A 24,037-nucleotide genomic window follows, 5' to 3' on the forward strand; every position below is an offset into this window, starting at 1 on the left:
TTTGTCAGTATTTTAAGATATTAGGTTGTGATGACAGGCTTTTATTAATAAGTTTGTTTCTTTTTCCACTGAGAAAGGGGCACTACATAATGAAATGAAATTCATCTCAAATTTTATAGTCTATACTTATTACAGATTTGTTCACCTCTTTCAATCCAGTTCCTTTGCCCTGTTTCAATTGGCAATTTGAGAATCTTAAAGTGCAAAGAGTAAACAAATCCTTTTCTTCAAGAATTGTTGAATAATGTTTGTTTTTTTCATTATTATGTAATATCTCTGTACCATTGTATTTATGGTTTATGAAAATAAAATATCTGACTGTCTTATCTCTCATAACTTAAAAATGTTAATTCGGGAATGCAATAAAATTCAAGGGAGGTCAAAGCAATAGAAAGATACAATTCACCAAAATTTCATAAAAATTGATTTAATCGTTTTTGAATTATTGTGGAAAGTTTGAATGTCATATGGATGGACAGCTATATACTAAAAATAAAAAAAGACAGCGGCATAAAAAGAAATTACAGAATATCAGAAAAAAATCATCCATAAAACTCAAAAACTGATTTACAAAAGAAATTACAGAATATCATGAAAACAACAGCCCCATAACTGAAAGACACTTTTAAATGAAATTAAAAGAAAAAACATCAGGAAGAACAGTACGTACTAGACCAGGACATTTTAAAAAACCTCCTTTTGTCAACAGGAAGATAATTATGCCAAGCTTAAGAATCTAAAACCCTGTAAAACAGGTCTTATATATGCAGAGATGAAGTTCACATTTCAGATGATGTTTCCTTTCAACTTCAGAAGGCAAATATAATTTTAAATTAAAGTATTTGTGTATTGAATCAATTTATATCAATAATTTTGAGTTTTTACATCTCAAATAATTATCAAGTTGCAAAAATAGGAAAAGATCAGAATCAGATTTACTTCAAACATATCTAAACAAATGCCTTTTGCTGTAAATTGTTAACATTAACATAAGATGTTCTCATTGTCCTTCTTTAAAATTCTATTTTTAGAATCAGTGACCTTGACCTAAATCATATAAAATCATTAGGTGTCTCTCTTGTTACCAAAGCTTCCATCAGTGCATATTTCTTTCACTCATCAAGAAAAAAATTAATATAATGTGAGTTAAAATCCTCATATTCACTATGGTAATCTTGCTTTACTAATGCCTTCATGTAATGTTAAAACTTTTTATAAAGTTTCATTGATACAAATGAACAATTTGGGAGATGACAAACCATATATGTTGGTAGTCGTTTAAAAACAAGACTGTCACACAAAGGCATATGTCTCCTGTTCCTGATACGATTTGAAATCACTTAAGTCCTTAAAGTCCAACACATTTTTTTTTTATCAGAATGGTGGTGTAGTAGGCACATCTACACTTCACAACAATACATTCCACAAAATACACTAGCAAATTACCAATAAGTTTCAGAGGAGATACATCCACAAGATCTTCAATTGTTAAGAAATATAGAATTTAGTCAGCCCCATAACTCTTACAAAATTTGTTAAATCATATTGGCAGTGTAATATTCACATTACACATTCGACAACAGATAGAAACAAATCACAAAGCAGTTTCAGCATCCACACAGTTACAATGACAAAAGGATGGGAAGACACAAACCATTATCAAGTCCCTCTGTCACCTTTTGGTGGGGAACAAAAACTCTAAATAAAAAAAAAACAAATAGAAGATTTTGTTTATTACAAAACTTCATGATATAAGAGACACATTTACAAGATGACATTTTGCATTAATTTGAAACAAATAATTAAGGACTCTCATATAATTGTTTTGAAAGTTCTTGTTGATTAAACTTTGTTTCAATAGAAAAGTCAGTCTTTAATGAAAATTTTTCCTTAAATTTCATTTCCCCATGCCCTACTTGAATTGACAACACTACTATTGAATGTTTCTCAAATAGAAATTGCTTCATATATTTGTCATGATCTTTCCAGTTCAGATTGAAGTCTTTTGAACTGATTGATAAGTCTAATATGCGAATCTGTACTTCTCATGGCCTGTAGTTCCACCAAATAGCTGGCTATAGCATCTAGACACACTGTTGTAAACAATCTCCTTAAAAATAAAAAGTTGAGTGTTCAGTTCTACCCTGGTTTTAGGGGTGGTGGGTATCACATTGTTTTGATGAGCAATGTTACTTTTACATAGCCTATGTCTTTGCTTTTAAAAATAAAACATAAAAATGTCACACTGCAATCTAATTAAAATTAGACCTACCAACTGTTTCATTCAGTAATTGCATGTAGGATCTAACAACATGCCATTCTACTTTCTGTTCAGATAACCTTTTTAAAATCCTCAGGTTTTTCCCTATGAATAATGCTTTCAAAATAATGAAAGATGAAATCTGATTGGCTGATCAGAAAGGTCAACAGAACAGAAATTAGAATAGAGTGCTTTTAGATCCTACATGCAGTGACTGAATTAGATTGGTCATACTGATCTTAACTGGTCTAAAAAAATTAAATTCTTTCTTGCATATCTACATATAATGCCAAACCTTCCTATAAAATTTCATCAATATTCCTTGAGCTGTATTTGAGGAGCAGACAATGAACATGAAATGGATGATAAAATGAACATGAAATGATGATGAAATGAAAAAAAGGGGATGGGACACAAGGATAATAGGGTTGAAAAATTTTGATTGCCACTAGAAAAAGAGAGGGATGGGTAAGGTCGGGCAATTTAGCCTCCTATGGCGGAGCCCTATGGTTCCTACTCCGGAAGAGTACCACAGTAGGGTTCTTTAACGTGTGAGGAACGTGGCATCTTTCCCAACACGGTGCACCACTATGGTTTGCGGTCAGGTTTTCTGTATTATAGCCTGACAACCCCAGCATGTAACATGCCAGGGGTACCCCATTCCACCTCCTGGGGCACACATCACAGTTGCTCTGTGGACAGAGCGCCCTAGCCCCTGGCTAGGGGTTTAGGAGGAGTCGCATTTACAAAATCTGTAGACAGACAGATGGATGCATAGATAAAAAAAGGGCAATTCCCATATCACCCTAAACTTTGTTTGCAGGGGGTATAATAATTGTTTTGCATTATTATTGAGCTAAAATTGACCTAAATTGTAACAGCAACCTGTCTGCCAGAATGACCAACAGTCAAACCTCGGTAGCTCAAACTCCAATGGACCAATGAAATGTGTTCAAGTTATTGGGAGTTCGAGAAATTGAAGTTTGTATATTTCCAGATTTCTTTCGTTGCCGGTCCATGTTCGACTTTATTGTTAGAAATTGCTTACTTCCTCCAAAGTTGTGTTAGTTCGTGGATCTTTTTCATTCGCTTTCGGAAGATTATGTTGATTTGTGGACATTAAAAATGCTGTGTTTTTCTTTTAAAAACGTCCAGAGTGCGGATCCATTGGTCAATAATTTGTTTTAATCCGATTTTCTTTCATGGTTTCATCATACTGACTTCGGAACATTCTCGAACTTCAATCAGTTTTATCAAACTACCTAATTAGTGATGACTTAAATATTACCTGTAATTAACTAAAATGACACTGATTAATAATAGGGTTTCAGCTTTTCCCATCTTTTATTACCTAAGCTGACAAAATGGCTGACGAGTTTGAGTTAGTGAGGTTTATTCTCTGAGATTTATTACTGAACGGACCGACTAGTCGGTTCGAGTTTTCGAGAAATTGAAGTCCGAGAAATCCAAGGTTATTTATATTGATTATATAGGAGAAAATTTTGGTACTTTGAATTGTGTTCGAGAAATCCCGGGTGTTCGAGCCATCCGAGTTCAAGCGAGTGTACTTTTTTTTACAAATCTTGTTAGAACAAAAGATACTGATGATATGAACATCCTCTTATAATACTGTCACATTACATAAAAAATCATAGGAATAAAAAATGTAATGAGGGAAGTTGGACAACACCAGATTCAAAGCCATTTTTTTCAAGTCTATCTTTCATAGACTGGTATTTGGTCAGGGTTTGCCATTCACACTTCACAAATCTTACCTTTCATAGACTGGTATTTGGTCAGGGTTTGCCACTAGATGACTTAACAGGTCACACAAAACTTCCAACAACCTCAATGGCTTCTGTATTGTCTGCCAAAACGGGTCCTGATTAGTAAAAAAAGCGACTAGTTAGAATATTAGAGACAAATTTCTTAAATATGGTTATTTCCCTTTCAATTCTCTTATCTTTCTACTACTCAGAATGCAAAATCTTTTCATAAAAAGTCATCAAAACTAACTGACTAGCGTTGTGATTTTGCTTTTCATAATGTTAATGATAAAAAAAAGTTTGTAGAAAGTGAAATTAACTTCTGCCCAGGGAAAAACAGAAGAAAAGGACTAAATATTAAAAAGATGTACACTTACAATGTTTAATTGTGGTAAATGATGTGAGTTATTGAGCATAAAAGTGGTGAACTTAGATAATCAACTTTGATATTTGATCCTAGGGATACATCAATAATCATCTTCCTTATCTAACATCTGCATAATTAGGCTAAACCTTTAATACTTTAAAGTTTCATCAAAACCTGTCAAACAATTTCTGAGGAGTGTGAAGAATTAGATTAGATCAGGAGCAGGGATCTAAATATCTTACCTATATGCACACTTACATATGATGATGAATTATCTTTCTATAAAGTTTTATAATAATGCATCAAGTGTTTAAGGAAGAGTTATTACAAAATGTGAACAAAATAGACTCCCCTTTTTTTCAATTCCTTATAATGCCATTCATCAAGATAAAGTTTCATCAGAATTTGTCAAACAGTTTAGGGGGAGTTGACATTACAGGATGTGTGGATGGACAGGGCGATTCCTAAATATAAAAAAAAACTTTGCATGTGTGTATAAAAAAGCTGATTTTACAAGCAAATGTTTGTCTTTTTAAAGCACATTTGAAGCATTATCTAAGACTAAACCCCTTCCTTCCTAATAAAAATTACAAAAAAATTTTTTTTTTAAATCCACTATACAATATTCAGGAATGGTGATTTTCAGTAATTTTGCATTTAATGTATCATGTGGCAAGTAGTAATACCTTAGATTTAAAGAGTCGGTCATAAATCTCGAGTACTCTAGGCGGAGGTAACCCAGTCTCCAACATTAACAGGAACACCCATCTAGTATCTAGTCCTAGCTCACAACTTCTCTGTTCTAAATACTTAATCAAGAATGCTGAAAATAGAAACAACATTTACAGTTGATCCATTCACTGATAAGTACGAAGACAATTTCTTTCTTAAGTATGTCCAATTAACTGTATTCTTAAGCAGAACAAAAGGTACAAAAAATACTATGACAAAGTTCACCAAAGGATACTTCATGCCTCATAGTCAATTACAAAATGTAAAAAAAAATGTAATTCAATGTGCCTTCTTGCAAGCATTTGATAATTAAAACATTTCATGTAGATTCGCATGTAATACCCCACCTTCATATCAACTTTAGTCAAAACTGATCTCAGGGGTAAGAAGGAGCTACATTTACAAGACCATAACCTGAAAAACTTTCACAAGCACCAGGAGAAAAAAAATCATCTCAATATAAAGCATAATTATTATTATTATTTAATTTGGATTTGTGCTTTTAAAGTTGATGGTCAGAAAGACAGACAGTCCAATTGACTGGATTGTGGGGTAATGAGATACTGGTAATGGTCCTTATCTTATCAAAGGATTTTTTACTAGACAGATAGACAGACAGTCAAACTGAATTGATTGAGGTGTATAAAGAGTTTATGGTCCATATCTTATCAAAGATTTCCTCTTTCAGCCATTCAAAAAATTTGTTGGGGCAAGCCTTTAACTCTTCACATGTATTGTTTTCTATACAGTATTGTGTAATGTAACAAAACCAATACTAGTCTAGACATGCATGACTGGCATTTGCTGGTACACTTATATGTACATCATGTGTACACTACCTTAAATTTAAAACCGAAGTTTTACAAATTACATTAAGTAAACATGTACATCAATATTTGTCCATAAAAACTAGTAGCAAAATATTTAAAAATATTAATACAAACACTACGCAAAGCTTTAATAATAATGATTAAATATATTTTATAGTTATAAATTAAACAAAGTATGTACCCCTTAGTGTGATGAACAAATGGACTGTCAAGCAGCTGCTAGACTTGCTTTCACCTTTAGTGATGAAAAAAAACAAATACTGTAAAAGTACTAATTTTCACTATTTTTGCAGTGGAGAGAAAACAGTGAAAATAGTATACATGAAATTTTTTGATGTTTTAACACTATAAAACATTAATCTTTTTTTTTTGATACCAGTATCCATGAATATGTTCACTTGGCGGAATCCGCTAAAATTAATATGTTTACAGTAAAATGCTTTGCAGGGTGCAGCTTGTTACGACCATGGAGGTCAAACCTTAGTTGGGGAAAGTATGGGCACACCATTCAAACTTGATACAGCTTTAAAATTTGATCAATTAGACATTTGACACAGGATAAGAATTTGACCAGAATCAAAGTGATCCCTTATTTGCTCATTATTCCTAAAAGTTCCAGCCACAACCTAAAATAAATCCCAACCTTCCTTTTGGGTACTGTACTTGCGTTACAATGTACAATTTCATTACCTATTAATCAACTTATCATTCAGAAATCAGAAAAGTGCTTGTTTCTGGCCCCTTTGTGACCCCTAATTCTTTTGCTCAAGTCACAACCCCGAAATCAATCTAAGACTTTCATTTGTGGTATAATACCATGTAGTACAATTTATAAGAGATTTATTTACTCAGTTAAGTTATGGTTTAGACACAGAAAAATGCTTGTTTCTGGCCCTTTTTGGTCCTTAATTCCAAACCAGTTGGAGCCATAACCTCCAAAAGCAACACAAACCTGTTTTGCATACTGGCAACTTTTGAAAATCCTCATGGGGAAACTTGGGCAACTCTTTCTTTTCATTAAATGCATACAATGAGGTAAAGAACATGTGGCAATGTAACAAATATATAAGAATGTTGCTACTATAATTTCCAAAATCATCACTATTTAAAAGGAATTAACTATTGCAAACAAAACTTTTGGGAAAAATACTGCACTGTTGAAATTACAGGAAACGTGAAGATTGCAGGGGAGGCAACTCATTTTGTATAAACAATGATAATTTTATAATTTGTTTACATACATGGTTCTACAAATTTTAGACCTATTAAATTGACAGTATTTGTCAATTATTAACTGTGGAGTAGAAATTAATCTTTAGAAAATGATTAGCTGTTCATAAAATAGTGGTAGATCCAATCGGGATTCATTTTCATTTAATTGTCAAACCCTGATCAGCTAATTGCTACTAGGAGATTATTATTTACCTGTCATAAAACATACCCTTCCCTGTTTACACAGCAATTAACAACTTATGTCAGATTTACGACTCTTCTAAATCAAAGAAATGAGACTGAAACATGCATTTAGGGGTTTGAATCAGAGTTTTTCAGGTAATTTTGACAAAATTGGGTTTTGGGACAAATTTGACCTGAAAAATCATGTTAGTGAGGCAAATGGTCAAAATTGTGTTAAATTGTGTAAGTTGGCAGGTACACTTTTGTTGTTTGGAATCTTGTGGTAAAATTTCATTAAAATAAAATTAAAATTTTTTGTGGTCATATGAAAACTGCAAACCCTGACATAGTTTGAAAGTAAAATTATATTTGAAGCAACATATTATATGAACAGAACATATTTTCATCTTGAGATGCTATTAAAAGTAATTGTTTTATCTATACCTGATGGAAAATATCTGTCTGTTTTTATATAGAGCTTGCCATTACTGGATAGTTTGTTGTGTAAGTTTGTTACTCTAGCATTCTGATCCATAGCACCAGTACTCAAGATTTCTGAAAATGAAACAAACGAAAAGATTAAAAGCTCCACTAACACAAGATACATTCATACTGCCTTTCTTTGGTATAAAAGTAACATCACTCAGAAGCAAAAAAAATCCAAAACTACATAAAGTGAAAGGAAACTTTCTTCCATCAAGACATATTCTTCAAACAAATTGTAACCCTTGCACGACTTGCAATAAAATTCATCAAAAGATAGGCATACAAAAACTGTCAAATAAAATGCTTTGCAGGCTGCAGCTTTATACAAGATCAGAGGACAAACCCTGATAAAACTCATAATTCATATTGTGATGTTTGACAAAATTCTGACAAGAAATTAAGAAGTCAAAGAAATAAGCAAATTACACAAAGTTGAAGAAATTGCTTATTTCAGACAAATATTTGATCCTTAATTCCTTTGGTCTCACTAACCACTTCCGGGTCAAATGGCCACCCCCCTATGTAGTACTAAAAACACACTGAACCTATACATATGCATTGTAAGTGCATTATTTGTGTGTATTATGATTAAAAGTAGTCAAAATAAAGCTGAGAATGAGTACTTTAAAATCATATATGTAATTAATTACAAAAGTGTATGAATATTGTTTACATGTGTGAGTAATTTGCCTCCATGCTGTCAGTTAGCAGAACAGGTAAAAATGGATTTTCAGTATTATTTATTCAAGTAAATTTTGTGAAGAATTTCTACTATCATCGTACCATTAGCATAATGATTTTGGAAGCCTTACTTTCCAAGCTTCGCAACGGTATGCAACTTTAAGATGTCATTTGTCCTGGGAATTCACAGTGAGACTTTGAAAATTACTTTTTTAACATGTAAAGTAATTGAAACGTTAGAAGTGGTTAGTGAGACCTTTACTATATGGGCCATAACCCTTTTGATTCATCATAATATTCCTTGTGTATATGACCTAATAATATAACTTCATAAAGTTCTGAAATCAGTATTTATATGGGGAAAAAAAGAGGAAGTTTACTGAATAATTCTTGCTGTTTTCATTGCTTTCTATTGACTTTCATTTATTTACAATAACTTGGGTAAAATTTGAAGAATAAAAATTTTTTTATCAGGATAAACAATACACTGATTTCTACAGTCCAGTATAGTTCCATAGAATTAGGCCCTTTTAAGGGCATTATTGGTAAAAAGATGGTGATCGTCAAAACTTAATGAGTGTTTGTAAATCGGCCAACTAACCTTTATCAATAATACTCTTCCACAGGCTTTCCACAAGGCTCACATCATACAATCCAGCACAGTGGACTATCGCTAATTTGCATTCTGACAATTCAAATTTATCTGCAAAGTCCTCATACAGCTGAAATAAAGTTACCAAACCATTAAGAAGCATCAAATCCAACTAGAAATGCTGTGAGCAAGCTTACAAAGAGAATACACACTGCTTCAAATATCAAATATACAATTGTTCAAGTTCAATTTTTTTCCCTTTGGAATCCTCGTACAGGAGCTAAAGTATTTATTCCTTCATGCAAACCAACCTTCCTATAGAATTTCATGATATTCCATGGAGCAGTTGACATTTAAAACACTGAAGTTGGATTATCTCCCTTTAGAGTCTGTATTTCTTCATGCACATTTACACATAATGCCAAATCTTCCTATAAAATTTCATTAAAATCCCTTAAGCAGTTAATAGCTGTGCTGATGCAAAAACTTTTAAGTTGGTTTATCTGCCTTTGGGAATCCTTCAACATTAACTATAGTCCTTCATGCATTCTCCATATAATACCCAACCTTTTCACAAAATTTCATAAAAAAGTCACTTGAGCAGTTAAGGGGGAGTTGTGCTGACAAGAAATGTGGAAAGATAAATGGACAGACTGAAGGGGTGATTCCTATATAGTATAATACCCCCAAAACTTTATTTGTGGGGGAGGGGGGAGGTATAATAAAAAATAAATTTAACATAGTAATATACTAAGAAGTTTGATGTAATACAGTTGAGTTGGACAGACAAGCTTCTTCAGAAGTATATTTTAGAAAATTTTTAAGTTAAAAAGACTTCCCTCAATTTTTTTGGATAAAAAAATTCCAGGTAGTATGCACAACATATGGTCTTCTTTCATATCTGCCAAGTTTCATGACATGATTTGAAGAAGCAATTAGCCAAAGGTCATATACATTACAATATGATTTCTGCTAGAATCTTCTTTCCCTTGATTACTCATTCAATTAACTGATGCTTCAAGTTTTCAATTAGAATTTCAAATTACTCCCATGAATACAAGCTTACAAGAGATTATCACAATGAAGAAAAAAAAAGATAATAAAAAAAATAAAAACATTCTTCCCAAATTCCCCTCAAAGAATTGCTATGAAAATATAAGAACCTAGAAAAGTATTTGAAGTAAAGAAAAAACAGACAAAACACGTTTAAAAGGATATGGTTAAAACACTTACAACTGTTAAGTCCAGTAGGTCAGAATCAAGTCTATTAAGAGCATCACGATACTCAAACATGCTGGCAGGAAGCTTACTTAAACCTTTGTGAACTTGGAGCTGTAATCTAGCAACCTCCATCTTTTCTTCTAGCTCATGAAGGAATTCACCATCTGCAGCAGAACTGATGTGGGTTGTTGAACTTTTTGCACACATTATTGCACGGGACAAATATTCTATTCTTTGCTGCAGACGTACATCAGTTCTGAAAAAACGAAAGAAGAAAACATTTAGGTTAAATTTAGAAATTATTGCTAATTTTAATACAGTACGTCTTTACGTTTCAGGTAACACACAGATTTTTGAATTATCATAGAATTAGGTATACGTCTAGGAGACAAATATGTTAAATTATAGACAAGTAAGTGGAGAGAGCTGAAACCTTTTTAAGATATGCTTTCTGATTCTTCAACTTCTAAGCAAGCAACCTATCATGCTTATAAGAAGTGGTATTGGCCTTAGTGAGAAACATCTGATAATAAGTTACATTAACCTTACAAAAAAAAGAAAAAATTGTGATAGTTGGAAAAGTTCAGTTAATACTTAAAACTTTAAATCAGAAAGAAATTTTCAATCAATAAAATACTTACCCATGTCTTTCAGCTAATTTAGATAATATTTTAGCAGCTGCAGGAAAGTTTCTCATCTTCTCATAATATTTCCATAACATGTCTAATGCTAGAACTGCCTCTGTCTGGTATCCTGCTTTCCTCTTAAGGTAGCTCTCAAGGAATGGAGATTGCACCTGAAATTTATTTTATTTTAATTATATATAACTTCTATTTCATAGAAAATGAGATAAAAATTTAGCTTACCTCAGTTTTTGAAATTTTGTAGCTTACAAATTTGGATTGATCTATAACAAATATTTTCAAGCATTTCAGGACAAGAATGTTGGATAAATTTTACAGAACCTGCTTTATACTAATCAGACACAGTTAGCTGGAATATGCCATGTGCTTGGTAGGGATTCTTAGAGATTTACACAAATATGTGTTTAAAGAGCTCAATCTTTTAGTTACTCAACCTGCCTTTTTAAGCAAGTTCTATCACTACTTTTACAAATGAAGAACAGGTAAAGGGTAACAGACACACCATCTTTACCTTGGCAGCATAGATCAAAATGTAAATTTTACAAACCTCCAGTAATTTTTCCATCATGTTACCACTGAACAACCAATCATATAAAGCTACATGGAACAACTCATCATTAGACTTCAATGCAAGTCTGAAAACATCAGATGTCTGAAAGTAATAAGAAAATAACAATTCATTGTGCAAATGTCCATAACTTCCTTCAAAAGATTTTTTATTCATGGGACTATATGTGTATCATATTTATTAAACTTTAAATGAACAGTTATTAAATGTTAATGTCACACAGCTTGTTTCTCCATAAAACAAATAATATCAAACTTCAACCTTCCAAAGCCTGGATCACATCATTTCTGTTGTGATTACAATAAAACTGGAAAAGCTGACACATTTAAGAAATGTTAAATAACCAATAAACTATGAATTTTAGTACCATTAAAATATCTTTCCTCTTCAACTAGGAAAATAAATACCCACAAAAATAAATCACAGTATTATACAGTGGTAAACCTTATGTTTACTTATCTCAAATTAAGTTTTCATTGTCATTCAATTATATATCTGTAGACATTTGTCAAGTGTAAGATATGCAATGGAAGAATCATGCATGGAAATATAGAGACCAAAATTCTATAGCAGTCTAAAGAAAGACTGGAAAAAAAAGACTATATGCAAACATGTAAATAGTACGGCCTTAGAACCACTGAGGGTCTGATATCAGTCAGACAATAAATGATCTGCTGTGTCATGTTGTGCAAATACCAAAGTTTAACATATGAAACATTTTGGCCTACACAAAAGTCACCCCAATTTAATCCTCCAACTTATGAAAAGTGATATATCTATCAAAAAAGCCTCTTCAGCTTATGACTTAGTTGTCTTACAGGTTACACCTGCCTCTTATCATACACGAATGTCAGAAATTCTTTTTCAAAAAGCCATGGACTGCTTTTAAAATTTTAATGAAGAAATTTTTTTATCAATAGTATTGGGATACAAATTTTTTCATATATCAGGATGTAGCATGTAGGATATTCATTTGAACACTATAATTTCTTTGTACTTTTTCAGAAAAATTGGACTGATTCAATCAAAAACTAAAATAAATCAACTTTTGAAAAATGTTGGCATTAACAGCCACTCAACCATTAAGAATGATGAAAATGGTTCATGTACATCTAATTATTTTTTTTTTCTATTAAGTTACTGAGATAGTACTTTTATTTCAGGAGACCAAATTTCGTGGCTTACGGAAAACTTGTCAGTTCCCTCATTCTTGAATTAATAGATTTGACAAATCATACAAACAAATGGAAAATAGACTTTTCTTTGGAAACCAAATTTCGTGGTTTACCAAACTAACGAAAATTGGTACCCCACGAACAATAACACTTTCACAGTACTAGTGGGTGTAAATTTTTATGGTTTTCCAAAACTGTGCCAAGTCCTGGATTTTTAAATTTGTGGGTGTCATAAGGTTGTCTCAATAATATGGAAATTAATATGGAAATTTTACCTTCTGTTGGTAAAGTAGTTTGACTAAACCACAAACAATGAAACTTTGAATCACATGAAAAATAATTCTTTCCCATTATACAGACAATAAGGCAGTTGACAGTTGACAGTTTTATTAAAAAAATGCTGTTGAAGCAAGTCTTTAAATATTATACAAAAAAGATGCCAGTTTTATTGTTTCTAACATTTCATAGACTATGCTAAAGCCATAGAGACTAACAGGACAATTCCTACATATTTTAACAAAACTACTTACATATTGTTCAGCATCTGCTGCATTGAGTATACTGGGATCAGGAGTAGGGGGAGGACCAGGTCCCTTAGGTATACTGGGAGCTTGAGGATGGGATATACTTGCATTCATCAGATAACCTAAGGTGTCAGTAATACAGTTGTAGCATTCCATCCTGAAAGTTGAAATGATATCATAAAATTTTAAGTCAAGCTATACAAAGAGGACATTCATCAAACACTGGAATAGTCACTATAATCAGTTAACATTTTTACTCATATTTTTTTATACTTTCAACAAAGCATACAGACTTCAATGCATAAGCATGAAGGGTGCAAAGACAAGCACTGACGAACTGATTCAGACAACATTTATATTTGAATCTTTGATACTAGAGTATTGTAAATACATGTAACAAGCATGCATGAAAAAATATATTCCCCTTTTGGGAAAAAATCAATTGCAAGAATATCATAAAAAGAAATCTTCATTTGTAATTCATTAAAAAGTCAGATAATTTCCCCATTGCAAATACCCAACATTAACAATAAAAAAAGTTTTTTTGTCTTTAATGTAATCATGAAAAGTTAGTGCATGTTATAAAAATAGTATCCAACTTCACACACATTTAACTGCATAAAGCTATTTTAACAGAGTATTATCATACACTGTAATTATACTCAAATAAAATCAATTTCAGTGTAAGAAATAATTTTCATGATGAACAAAATATTTTTCCAAAACAACCCACTTTTGATAAATTACAATATTCCTGCCAATTTTACTTAATTAAATTCACAGCTCTTCACTTTCTGTATAGTAATCATAAAATATTAATGATAGGATGGAAACTTTGACTAATAACTGATATGTACATTACTGCAAGAACTTAATTCACTTAATGCAAATTTATTAGAAGGCCTAAATGGAGTCCCTCTTTGAAAATCTTCAGTGGAATTGTACACTAGATCTTAATTTTATTTGCAGAAATCATCCAATAGTATAATTGAGCTGCAACGACATTCACAGATTATAAAAGAGGAATTAAAAGATATAAAAGAAATTACATTTGGATTAAATTTTCATGTAGTGTCTTGAACAGAAGGGAATTTCCTGTGATGAACCGGGGACATAAGGTATTTTGATCCTGAAAGATCAAAAACCAAAAAAATCTTATTACAATGAAAAATCAAAAAGGAGCTTCTTATCTTGACAAACAATGTATCGATCTATGAAAGAGAATTTTATGTACACTTTTGGTATCACAAGATGAGTCGGCCAGGGGTAACACGATTATAGGTCTTTCAAAACAGGCATATAAAAATGAGGACTGTATATCTATACTATTACTGCTGTCAAGAAAAACAAAATGCACTAATATGTTTCACAGTAACTAATGCCTATTGTGTCTGATTAAACTGGCTTATTCTCACTTAAACATCATCCAATACCTTGCCATATATGCTGTCATCCCTTGAATGTCTTCTGAAGGTTCTCCACTACGATAGTAATGTAAGGCTAACTGTTGCGGATCTCTTTTACCAGAAATGGATAAACACAAGTCAACTATCCCTTCATAGAAATGTACACCAGCAAATGAATTACACACCACTGGAAGCTGCAGGTTCTGTGATACTTCTTTATAAAGCTAAAGACAATCATATATATATATATATTTATTATATAGAGCCATGTTTATCAAATGTTCCTAGTGTAATAAATTTCGACAATTCATATGTTGAAATAAATTTGGTAATTTCATTCTCACACTTTCTCACACCAAAACATCACAACTTTAATATCAATCTCCCAATCACAGAATTTAAAATTAATACGGAAAATATTGATAAATTATGAAGAAAATCTATGTAATAAATAGGATAATCAATGGTTATTGTGAATAACCAAAATATTATCGCTCGTGCCAAGAACGCTTGAGGATTTAACTTGTGCATGGAACTTGCCACACACTCATTATATCGAGGTGGTCTTTGGCACTTGTGATAATATTTTGGTTATTCACTCTTTCCAATTAATTATCCTATTAATATTTAGTTTTGATAATTATTCATCTACATTGTCTCCAATTTTTTATTCAGGGCAGTTACTTTAGAACAACAAATGTAATTCTAATAACTATAGACATAGAAGTAAATTAAAATACCCTTTTTACTTTGTTCTATAACAAGAGATAAATAATATTATCTTATTCTGTCATACAACTTCAGACAACTATTACAGACCTTGAGAGATTCTAATAACATTCTCCTCTTTTCTGTCTGATTCTGATTAATTCTTGCTGCCTGTAGTAATTCATTTGCCTGATAAAACATATATTAAAAGTTAACTAAACAAAATTAATGTATCAGATCTTTATGTTTTAATTTCATACATAATACAAAAGGCTTCAGGGAGCCCAAACATACTAACTTGGTACTGGACTTTACTTGAATGAAACAGTCAGCCCAATACATACCAAAAATAAAACATGGATTGTTTGAAACAATAAAATATGAAGAATCAACATGATTTTATAGTCAATTTTAAAATGTTTCGCAATTGAAATACAAATGAGGCCAGGTGAATTTTTACAATATTTTGTGTTGATGGGTTTCAATTCCAAACATACTTTTCCTCAACATATACTGTTTGCTAGATAGAAAATATGTTGTTCATATTCAATATCAGTCTTATGGTCAAATAGTCAAAGGGTCATTGCTTTTGGAACACCCAATTTTTCAGTCAATGACAGGAATTTTACCATTTACTGAGTCATGAATGTATAGATAAGCATCAGAATATCCAAAAAGTCTGAAAAGTAATATTTTCATTAGATAAGAATGATATCGATTCAATATAATACCTTAGAACATGTAGCATCATCAGAGCTGTACAGTGTAGGACTCACTTCTCTTAGCTTGGCATTGATGACATCTATAGTAGCATTGTCATCTAAATATCTATTGATCAGACAAGTAATCAGAGAAACACACATCTGAAATGGATAACAATACTTGTATGTAGTTTTGTAAAACCACACAAAAGTAAACCCAGCCAACACATCAACTATAAAGAGCTACCAGTACTTCAGTTGAAATGTGATATAACAAACTCTTCTGATCATTCTAGTACATGAAGTTATAGAGTCAAATAGAAGATAAACTTAAACTGCTGGTACGTTAAAGATGGCTTTTGAGGGTAAGTGGTCTACTTTGATTTAACAGTTAATCAAAAATGCTGGGTCAGGTGGGCTAAAAAGAAAACTACTGACTGGATAAGATGACTTTTTTAAATAATAATAATAATGATAATAATAATAATAAGACTTTATTTTGAGAGGGTAACACAGTTCATTTACAAGAACTAATCTTCCATGAGGCCCTTGTGCAATACAAATGAAGACAGAATTATATACAAATAAGTCTGTTAACAAACATAACAAAGTAGTACAAGAAAAAACAAACAATAAAACAAAACAAAAGTAACTAAATACAAATATGTATAACTGTTATACTGAAACATGCAGCCATTGGTCACATTAAAAAAAAAGCTACAATGAGTTAATTTGCATTAAAAACAGTAAATGCAGGCAAATGCTGGTCGTATTAAAATGGAAGTAAGTCAATATCAACTGTTGGACAGGAGAACTACTGTGCAGCAAAAGATGTAGTTCATGACTGGTTACATTTAAGGAATGCAACTTATATCTGAAAATTATATCAGATGTGGTTTATATCACGTAAATCAAACCAAAGTTCTTAATACAAAATTATATATTCAGATATTACTATTATTAACATTCCTTATAATTTAATATTTTGGCAAAATTATAATTAATTCATATTAATTACAATACACACACCTTTTTTTTCAGACAGGACTATTTCATTGGTAAAAGTAGTCCAGTTAAAAGGACTGTGGTTTTTAAGTTCATGACCTTGTTTATTGATCAGGTGATAGAAAAATGTTGTATCCAAGATAAAATAAAAATGACAGCATCTTTTCTAACAATAAAAAAAGTCATATTAAATTATTTTCTATTCAAGAACCTCAGTGAGCGCCCTCACATACTACACGTATCCCCATGTTGGATACTAAAGTAAATTTTTTCGTAAGAGGACTACATGTAGAAGGACACCGATAAAAAAAAGGAATAAGAGTGTTTTTAAGGCTTTAGGCCTTAATCTTCTAATTAACTTCTGTTACTCAGAATGGTAGTTTAAAACTCCAGACTGTGATTTCTTTGAGTTTCAGTTAATCCAAAGTAAATATCATTGTAGCGGAACATAACGTAAACTTGACCTGTAACTTATCATGGTGAATTTACATACCAAAAATCATGTCAATATCTGCAAGCATTTAGAAAAAAAGTCCGGAAAACTGTTATTTCTGTGAATTTTGTTAAGTTCAAGGTCTGTAATTTCGATATAAATCATCAGAGCAAAACAAAAATTAAACTTAACCTGTAACTTATCATGGTGAATTTATATACCAAAAAAAGTGTTTAGAAAAACAGTCTGGAAAATGCTTTTTTCTGTGAATTTTGCTAAGTTCAAGGTCCATAATTTTGGTAAAAATCATCAGAACAAAACGAAACTTAAACTTGACCTACAACTTATCATGGTGAACTAATATATCAAAACTCATGTCAATATCTGCAAGCATTTAGAAAAAAAGTCAGGAAAACTGTTATTTCTGTGAATTTTGTTAAGTTCAAGGCCCATAATGTAGGTAAAAATCATCGGAGCGGAATGAAAGTTAAACTTAACCTGTAACTTATGGTGAACTTGTATACCAAAAATCATGTCAATATCTGCAAGTGTTTCGAAAACTGAAGACGGACAGGTCCAAAACATTATACCCTTCGCAAATGTCTTTTTTCAAGTATGAAAAAACCGTCAACATAAGTTGGTGTGAAAACCTATTTAAGAGTTTGATGCTTTAGGAATGGGTAAACTAAGAGATCAAAAATTTATCAGTTTTACATCCTAAAAAATGACCTAAGTCAAGTAATAGTTAAGACACACCTCTTTTCCAGATACAACCATCTGTTTTAATGTCATGGATCTCAACTGATTTTGTTGATCCTGAAAAATCAAACACATATGTATAAAAGACTAACCAAAACTAAGAACTTGGCTCAGTGAAAATTGAAATCATGTAACTAATATCTGAATATATTATCTTGTATAAAGTACTTTGTGGTTCGATTTATGCACAATAAACTATGAATCAGCATTATGTTATAAGTAAATCAAACCAAAGTTCTTTATACAAGATTATATATTCAGATATTGGTTACATTCCATATAATTTAATATTTTGGCAAAAACTAAGATGAATTCATATTAATTTATTGCAATACACACACCTTTCTTCAGCCAGATTATTTCATTGGTAAAAGTGGTTTGGTTAAAAGGACTGTGGTTTTTAAATTAATGACCTTGTTTATTGATCAGGTGATAGGAAAATGTTGTATCCAAGATAAAATAAAAATGACAGCATGTTTTCTTTCAGTAAAAATAGTCATTTCAAATTATACGTGAATGGAGAAAAAATGGATGACAGTAAACCTATAATGCCTGTTTGAAACTAGTTTTTTTTTATTAAAACTAATCATTTAAAACACTAACTACAATTAAGCAAATAATATCATTTTAAACAAAATAAACTAAATACTTCATTACCTTAGATAGAGAAGCAGCTATAATATTAAATTGATGATCACAAAGAATTTTGATGAGACCCAGAACTTCTTCTACTTGATGAATTAGATCCTGTATGTGCTGTAGAGAGATTTTTTCCATTTTCTGCGCTTCAGCTGTCAATCAAGTAAAGAAGCAGATGATACAGATGACGTTACCATGTTATTCATACAAAAATGTCAAGAAAATAGAGACAGCAAGTTGAAGCTTAACAAAGGAAAATGTAATAATACATTAAGCTGAGGTTTCATATCAATTTTCAAATATAAGGAGAATGGATATGGTAAATATTTCAAAGAGAAAACAAACCCACTGAAATGGAAAATGTCAGCTCAAGGCAAAAGCATTCCAAGTAAGGTTTTCAAGATTTCACTCCCACAAATTGATACATGTTTAATAACTTATAGACTTGTAGGGACAAAATGAGGTGACCCCTTTATATAGTACTTACATAAAAACTGCAGTAAAACCAAATGCTGAAAGGCCTTAAGATTTTTCTCTGGACTATGTAGTGGCAAGTTTTCTTAAAATCCTTCATATGATTCCCAAGTGTTCACAAGAACATTTTTGAAGGACAACAAAATATCCTTTTTTTAGCCAGGTTTGAGATTAAATAAAATGAGCAATGTCAAACTGAATTTTTTGCAGATTCTTCTAAAATATTTGTAGGATAATTAATTGGAAAGAGTGAATAACCAATTTATGAACACAAGTGCCAAATATTTAACAAGTAAATGAAAATAAATCCAAGCTTGAGTAAATCTCCAAGCAATCTTTGCCCCCAGTAATTAGTTGATTTTCTTCTTTATTTTATAGATTTTCTCAATGATTTTTCGTTATTTTCAAAAATTTTAGAAATTGTGATTGGCAGATTGATTTTCAAAAATCATAAGGGATACAAACAAAGGTTAAGTTACAAGGGATTTTTCCAGCTTTGATAGCTCTTAGCTATAGATAAAAAGCAATATTCTATCTTTTATTACCTTTATGCCTCTATTGAAACAAGGTATTTAATGTATAGGAAACAAGTATATGATGTGTATAAAATGGAAATGTGATCATTTTTAATTTAAAAAAAAGGCGTCACAAAAAAGCAGTACAGATCTCATTCTTAATGTACTAAATTATATAAGAAAGACACTATAGATAATTTTATATGAATATTTTTCAATATGAGTTTCCTTTGCAAACAAAATGTACCTTGCAATTTCTTCTTGATCTGGTCATCTCCATGATTCATCATAAACCTTGGTGAAAAGGGCATGGCTGGCATCAGGCTAAAATATATGCAGATCAACATCATTTCTGCATACAGCAAATAATATGTATGAAACCCAAAATGCATCTGCATATTAAACATCTATTCTGTGAGTTAAAGCAAGTAGAAATGCATTGTCCCAAGTGAATGAATACTCACTACTAATGGTTGTTGTAACAGGATTTAATGAGATGGATGATTAGTTGGCATACCTTAACCTTCAAATTATCATTATAAATCTTTCCCTTTCAAATCAAAGCTAAAGCAGTAAAATCCATTTGCCTATCCTCTATACCATTTTTAAATCCCAAAACTGAACACAATCTCATCATTGAAGTACATTATAATTCTGCAAAAAATGAGCCAGATTGTGATTGAAGGTCATTTAATTCAAACTAAACTTAAGGTACTGTGAACAATGCTTAAAAAATAACCCCCCCCCCCTCGCACAATCTCATGTCATATATAAAAGGAAAGTACAGTTGGGAGAAAATAAAGTCTAGTCTCATGACTTATTGAGAATAAAGATATTTTTAAACTACTTCTGTGGTAAAAATACAATGTCAGGATTAACAGATGCCCATATAAATTCTAACTGTCTTTTTTACTTGAAAGGAGTAGGCATTTACTTAAATATGTCACAATCATATGAAAATTGTTATACCTCCACTAAATATGTTTTTGGGGGGTACATAGGAATAACTTCCAGTTTAATGTCTTACTTTGTATCTGCAGGTCCAGTATCAAATCTGGAGTTGAAATCAACAAAGTCTGACAGCCCCCTCACATCTTCTAATATATCTGTTAAGGTATCAATGGAAAAGCTACATGTCAGCTAAAACAAGAAGTAATAAAAGAATATATAGAAAAAATCAAAGTAAATTGTTCACAAAAATTCCTTATCTTGGCAATTTAAGTGAGGGCAAGAAAATGCAAAAATTTGACTCTTTTAAAATACAATCCAAACTTCATTATCGTAGACACGTCTTCAAACAAACAAAGCTTCAACATAAATACTAACCTAGGTATAATAGACAAGTCAATACAGATGTAATATTAGTGTGTCTGCATTCCTGTACAACAGTTATAAATTAATTATGATTTCTTTAATAAGATCTAGCAATATGAATATCAAAATAAATCAACCGAAATTTTAGCCTTGATGAATTCAAATAAATGAGCTTATAAACAATTTTTAAAGTAGAGTTTAATCAAAGTTTGCTTACAAAATTGACCAGTCCATGTTGTGTTTGGCAAGGAAAATCTGTCACTATGTTACAATCCCACACAGACCTGTAATAAAATCAAGTAAACCAACTCTGAAATACTCATATAATGCCTTTAATGTATTACAGGAATATGATTTTCCATACAAATAGTATAAATCTTATATAAAATACTTCACATCCTTCTTTATGGTCAATTTTTCCATTCTTATGATTGCACAAGTGTGGCCTAACTTTAAAAGCATCACAACATTATACTTTTTATAAATACTTCTATCTAATCATTCAACTTACAAAACAAATTATTTTATGTACTTTCTGGAGGTTTTTCAACATGGAGTACCTTAAAATTCTTGACAAGTACAAACAGATTCCATTGTGCTTTCCTGAGAATGTAATATCTGGAGATACATTCTGGCTAGGATTGAAAGGGTGATGATAATGCATCCCACCCCCTGGTCCCATCCCTGGGGCTGGTGTAGATGTCTGACTTGGATGGAGTCCTGAAATGATATTAAGTGGCACTACAGATAAGAATCATGCAGATTGAGATACATGGTTGAAAGCTTACTTTTTTTATTTTTGGTATTTTGTTTCAAATGTTGTAGTAAACAGAAATTAATAGGTGGTTTTCATATAACCCTAGTTCTTAGGACATAAAAATTATACAGAATGCACTGTATTCAAAATTAAGGGAGATAACTCTGTTAATGACACTAAAATACAATAGAAACTGTTGGATTTTCAATGTGGATTATCTCATAAGAATGAATAATTATACATTCCATAACAGAGACATATATAGCAACTTAATAACAAAAATTAAGATATGTAGCTTTCTTTTTCAGGTGTATCACATGTTATAGACTTTGCATGATTCTTACAAAGATTACTACTTTTAAATGCTAAAAAAAATATGTCTTGTCCAATACTACGGATTGAAAAGCTTGAAAAACCTTATAAATCTGTGAATATAAATTCCAACAAATTAGTGTATTTAAAATAAGATTTGATTTAGTTTTTCATATACCTTTACAGTATTAGCTTACTAAGTACCACACAAACTCACTACCAGCAAAAGTCTTATAAAAGAATAGATATATATACATGTATTAATTTCATAACTGGCTTTCAAAAATTATGTACAGATATGGTAATACAAAGAAGTACATATTCCATAATAGGATAGTGCAATATCACAACACCATAATAATATATCAACTTCAATGTTACAATATTTACAGATTTTGAAATTTTGACAAAGTTGTGTGATATCAGCAACCTTGGTATTTTTGTTTCATAAATTGTTATAATTTAATTTTAATTTGATCCTTAATCAAAATTTTGTTTAGTCTGGTATTATTTGACAGCAGACCAATCAATATAAATGACATCACCAAATTAGTTTATACAAAATAACCATTGTTGTCCAAAAAGGCCCAAGTAATCAGAAGGCTTACTACATACCAAATTAGTGTGTATATAAAAATATATATGTAAATACCTGGTCCTATATTACTGGTCATCATACTTCTGTCTGACCCCATCCCAGGATTAAGAATGTACTGCGCATCTCCACCATACATGAAAAAAGCCATAGTTGCCCAATTAGCAACCTGTTGATCTGCAGCTATCCTAGAACATGCGATAATCAAACATGTTGCACATGCCTGTTCTATCTGTAATAGGAAATATATATATTTTTAAGCTTTTAAGTTAAAATTAAAGAGCCTTAGTAAGCATGCTCACATACCCCACACATCCACATATTGGACTCTCAAATAAAATGTATTTGGATAAAAAAAAGAAAATTCAAAGAAAGGGCTTTAATTCATTGAAAATCTCAACAAAACATAAACTTGATCTTAACTTATCATGGTACATAGTAGACTCACATACTACAACTTCGTTGTGTGGGGTATAGTAAATACATATGAATATAAGTATGGCTTCAAGAATGTAAACAATAATTTGAGGTAGGAGTATTTTTTGTTTGTTTGTTTGTTGGGGTTTAACGTCCGAGCAGCAATATTTCAGCTATATTCAGACGATGAACATGAAATGGATGATAAAATGAACATGAAATGAAAAAAAAAGGATGGGACACAAGGACAATAGGGTCGACAAATTTTGATTGCCACTGGAAAAAGGGGGGGATGGCTAAGGTCGGGCAATTCAGCCTCCTGTGGCGGAGCGCAAAGGTTCCTACTCCTATCGAATACCACAGCAGGGTTCTTTAACGTGCGAGGAACGTGGCATCTTTCCCAACACGGTGCACCACTATGGTTTGTGGTCAGGTTTTCCGTATTATAGCCTGACAACCCCAGCATGTAACACGTCAGGGGTACCCCATTCCACCACCTGGGGCACACATCCCAGTTGCTCTGTGGGCAGAGCGCCTAGCCCCCGGCTAGGTTTCTGAGCACTATTTAGTCGCCTTATACGACAAGCTTAGCGGTGCTGCAGGCCTACTCTTTTAACACCCGGACCTGCACGGGGCAAGGTAGGAGTATGATAAAAAATTAAATTGATTAATGTACACTAAGTGACAACAAACCAATGGACACAAAGCGATTTCAATTTTGGAATTAAAGAAATGAGTTTTAACAATTCTTGCTCTATTTG

At 31.6% G+C, this 24,037-nt stretch overlaps 1 protein-coding gene across 1 annotated transcript in view; it reads right to left on the bottom strand.

Annotated features, from left to right (window-relative positions):
- Nucleotides 1-1,718: 1,718 nt before the first annotated feature.
- LOC148628480 (nuclear pore complex protein Nup155-like) overlaps nucleotides 1,719-24,037 on the bottom strand; it is a 49,778-nt gene continuing 27,459 nt past the window's right edge. Inside the window, exons 15-33 of the mRNA XM_088588245.1 lie at nucleotides 22,917-23,091; nucleotides 21,756-21,915; nucleotides 21,413-21,479; nucleotides 20,909-21,021; nucleotides 20,129-20,205; nucleotides 18,911-19,044; nucleotides 18,251-18,310; nucleotides 16,087-16,218; nucleotides 15,467-15,544; nucleotides 14,675-14,871; nucleotides 13,248-13,398; nucleotides 11,522-11,626; nucleotides 10,972-11,126; nucleotides 10,343-10,586; nucleotides 9,119-9,239; nucleotides 7,795-7,905; nucleotides 5,080-5,216; nucleotides 4,036-4,142; nucleotides 1,719-2,110 (exon numbers count right to left, since the gene is read on the bottom strand). Coding sequence (XP_088444371.1) covers nucleotides 1,975-2,110; nucleotides 4,036-4,142; nucleotides 5,080-5,216; nucleotides 7,795-7,905; nucleotides 9,119-9,239; nucleotides 10,343-10,586; nucleotides 10,972-11,126; nucleotides 11,522-11,626; nucleotides 13,248-13,398; nucleotides 14,675-14,871; nucleotides 15,467-15,544; nucleotides 16,087-16,218; nucleotides 18,251-18,310; nucleotides 18,911-19,044; nucleotides 20,129-20,205; nucleotides 20,909-21,021; nucleotides 21,413-21,479; nucleotides 21,756-21,915; nucleotides 22,917-23,091 — 2,460 coding nt within the window. The 3' untranslated portion in view covers nucleotides 1,719-1,974. The remainder of the gene's footprint in view (nucleotides 2,111-4,035; nucleotides 4,143-5,079; nucleotides 5,217-7,794; nucleotides 7,906-9,118; nucleotides 9,240-10,342; nucleotides 10,587-10,971; nucleotides 11,127-11,521; nucleotides 11,627-13,247; nucleotides 13,399-14,674; nucleotides 14,872-15,466; nucleotides 15,545-16,086; nucleotides 16,219-18,250; nucleotides 18,311-18,910; nucleotides 19,045-20,128; nucleotides 20,206-20,908; nucleotides 21,022-21,412; nucleotides 21,480-21,755; nucleotides 21,916-22,916; nucleotides 23,092-24,037) is intronic.

The sequence above is a fragment of the Perna viridis genome, chromosome 1, assembly GCF_037379345.1.
Source record: "Perna viridis isolate PV_CMFRI_1.1 ecotype Kerala chromosome 1, ASM3737934v1, whole genome shotgun sequence".
NCBI lineage: Eukaryota > Metazoa > Mollusca > Bivalvia > Mytilida > Mytilidae > Perna > Perna viridis.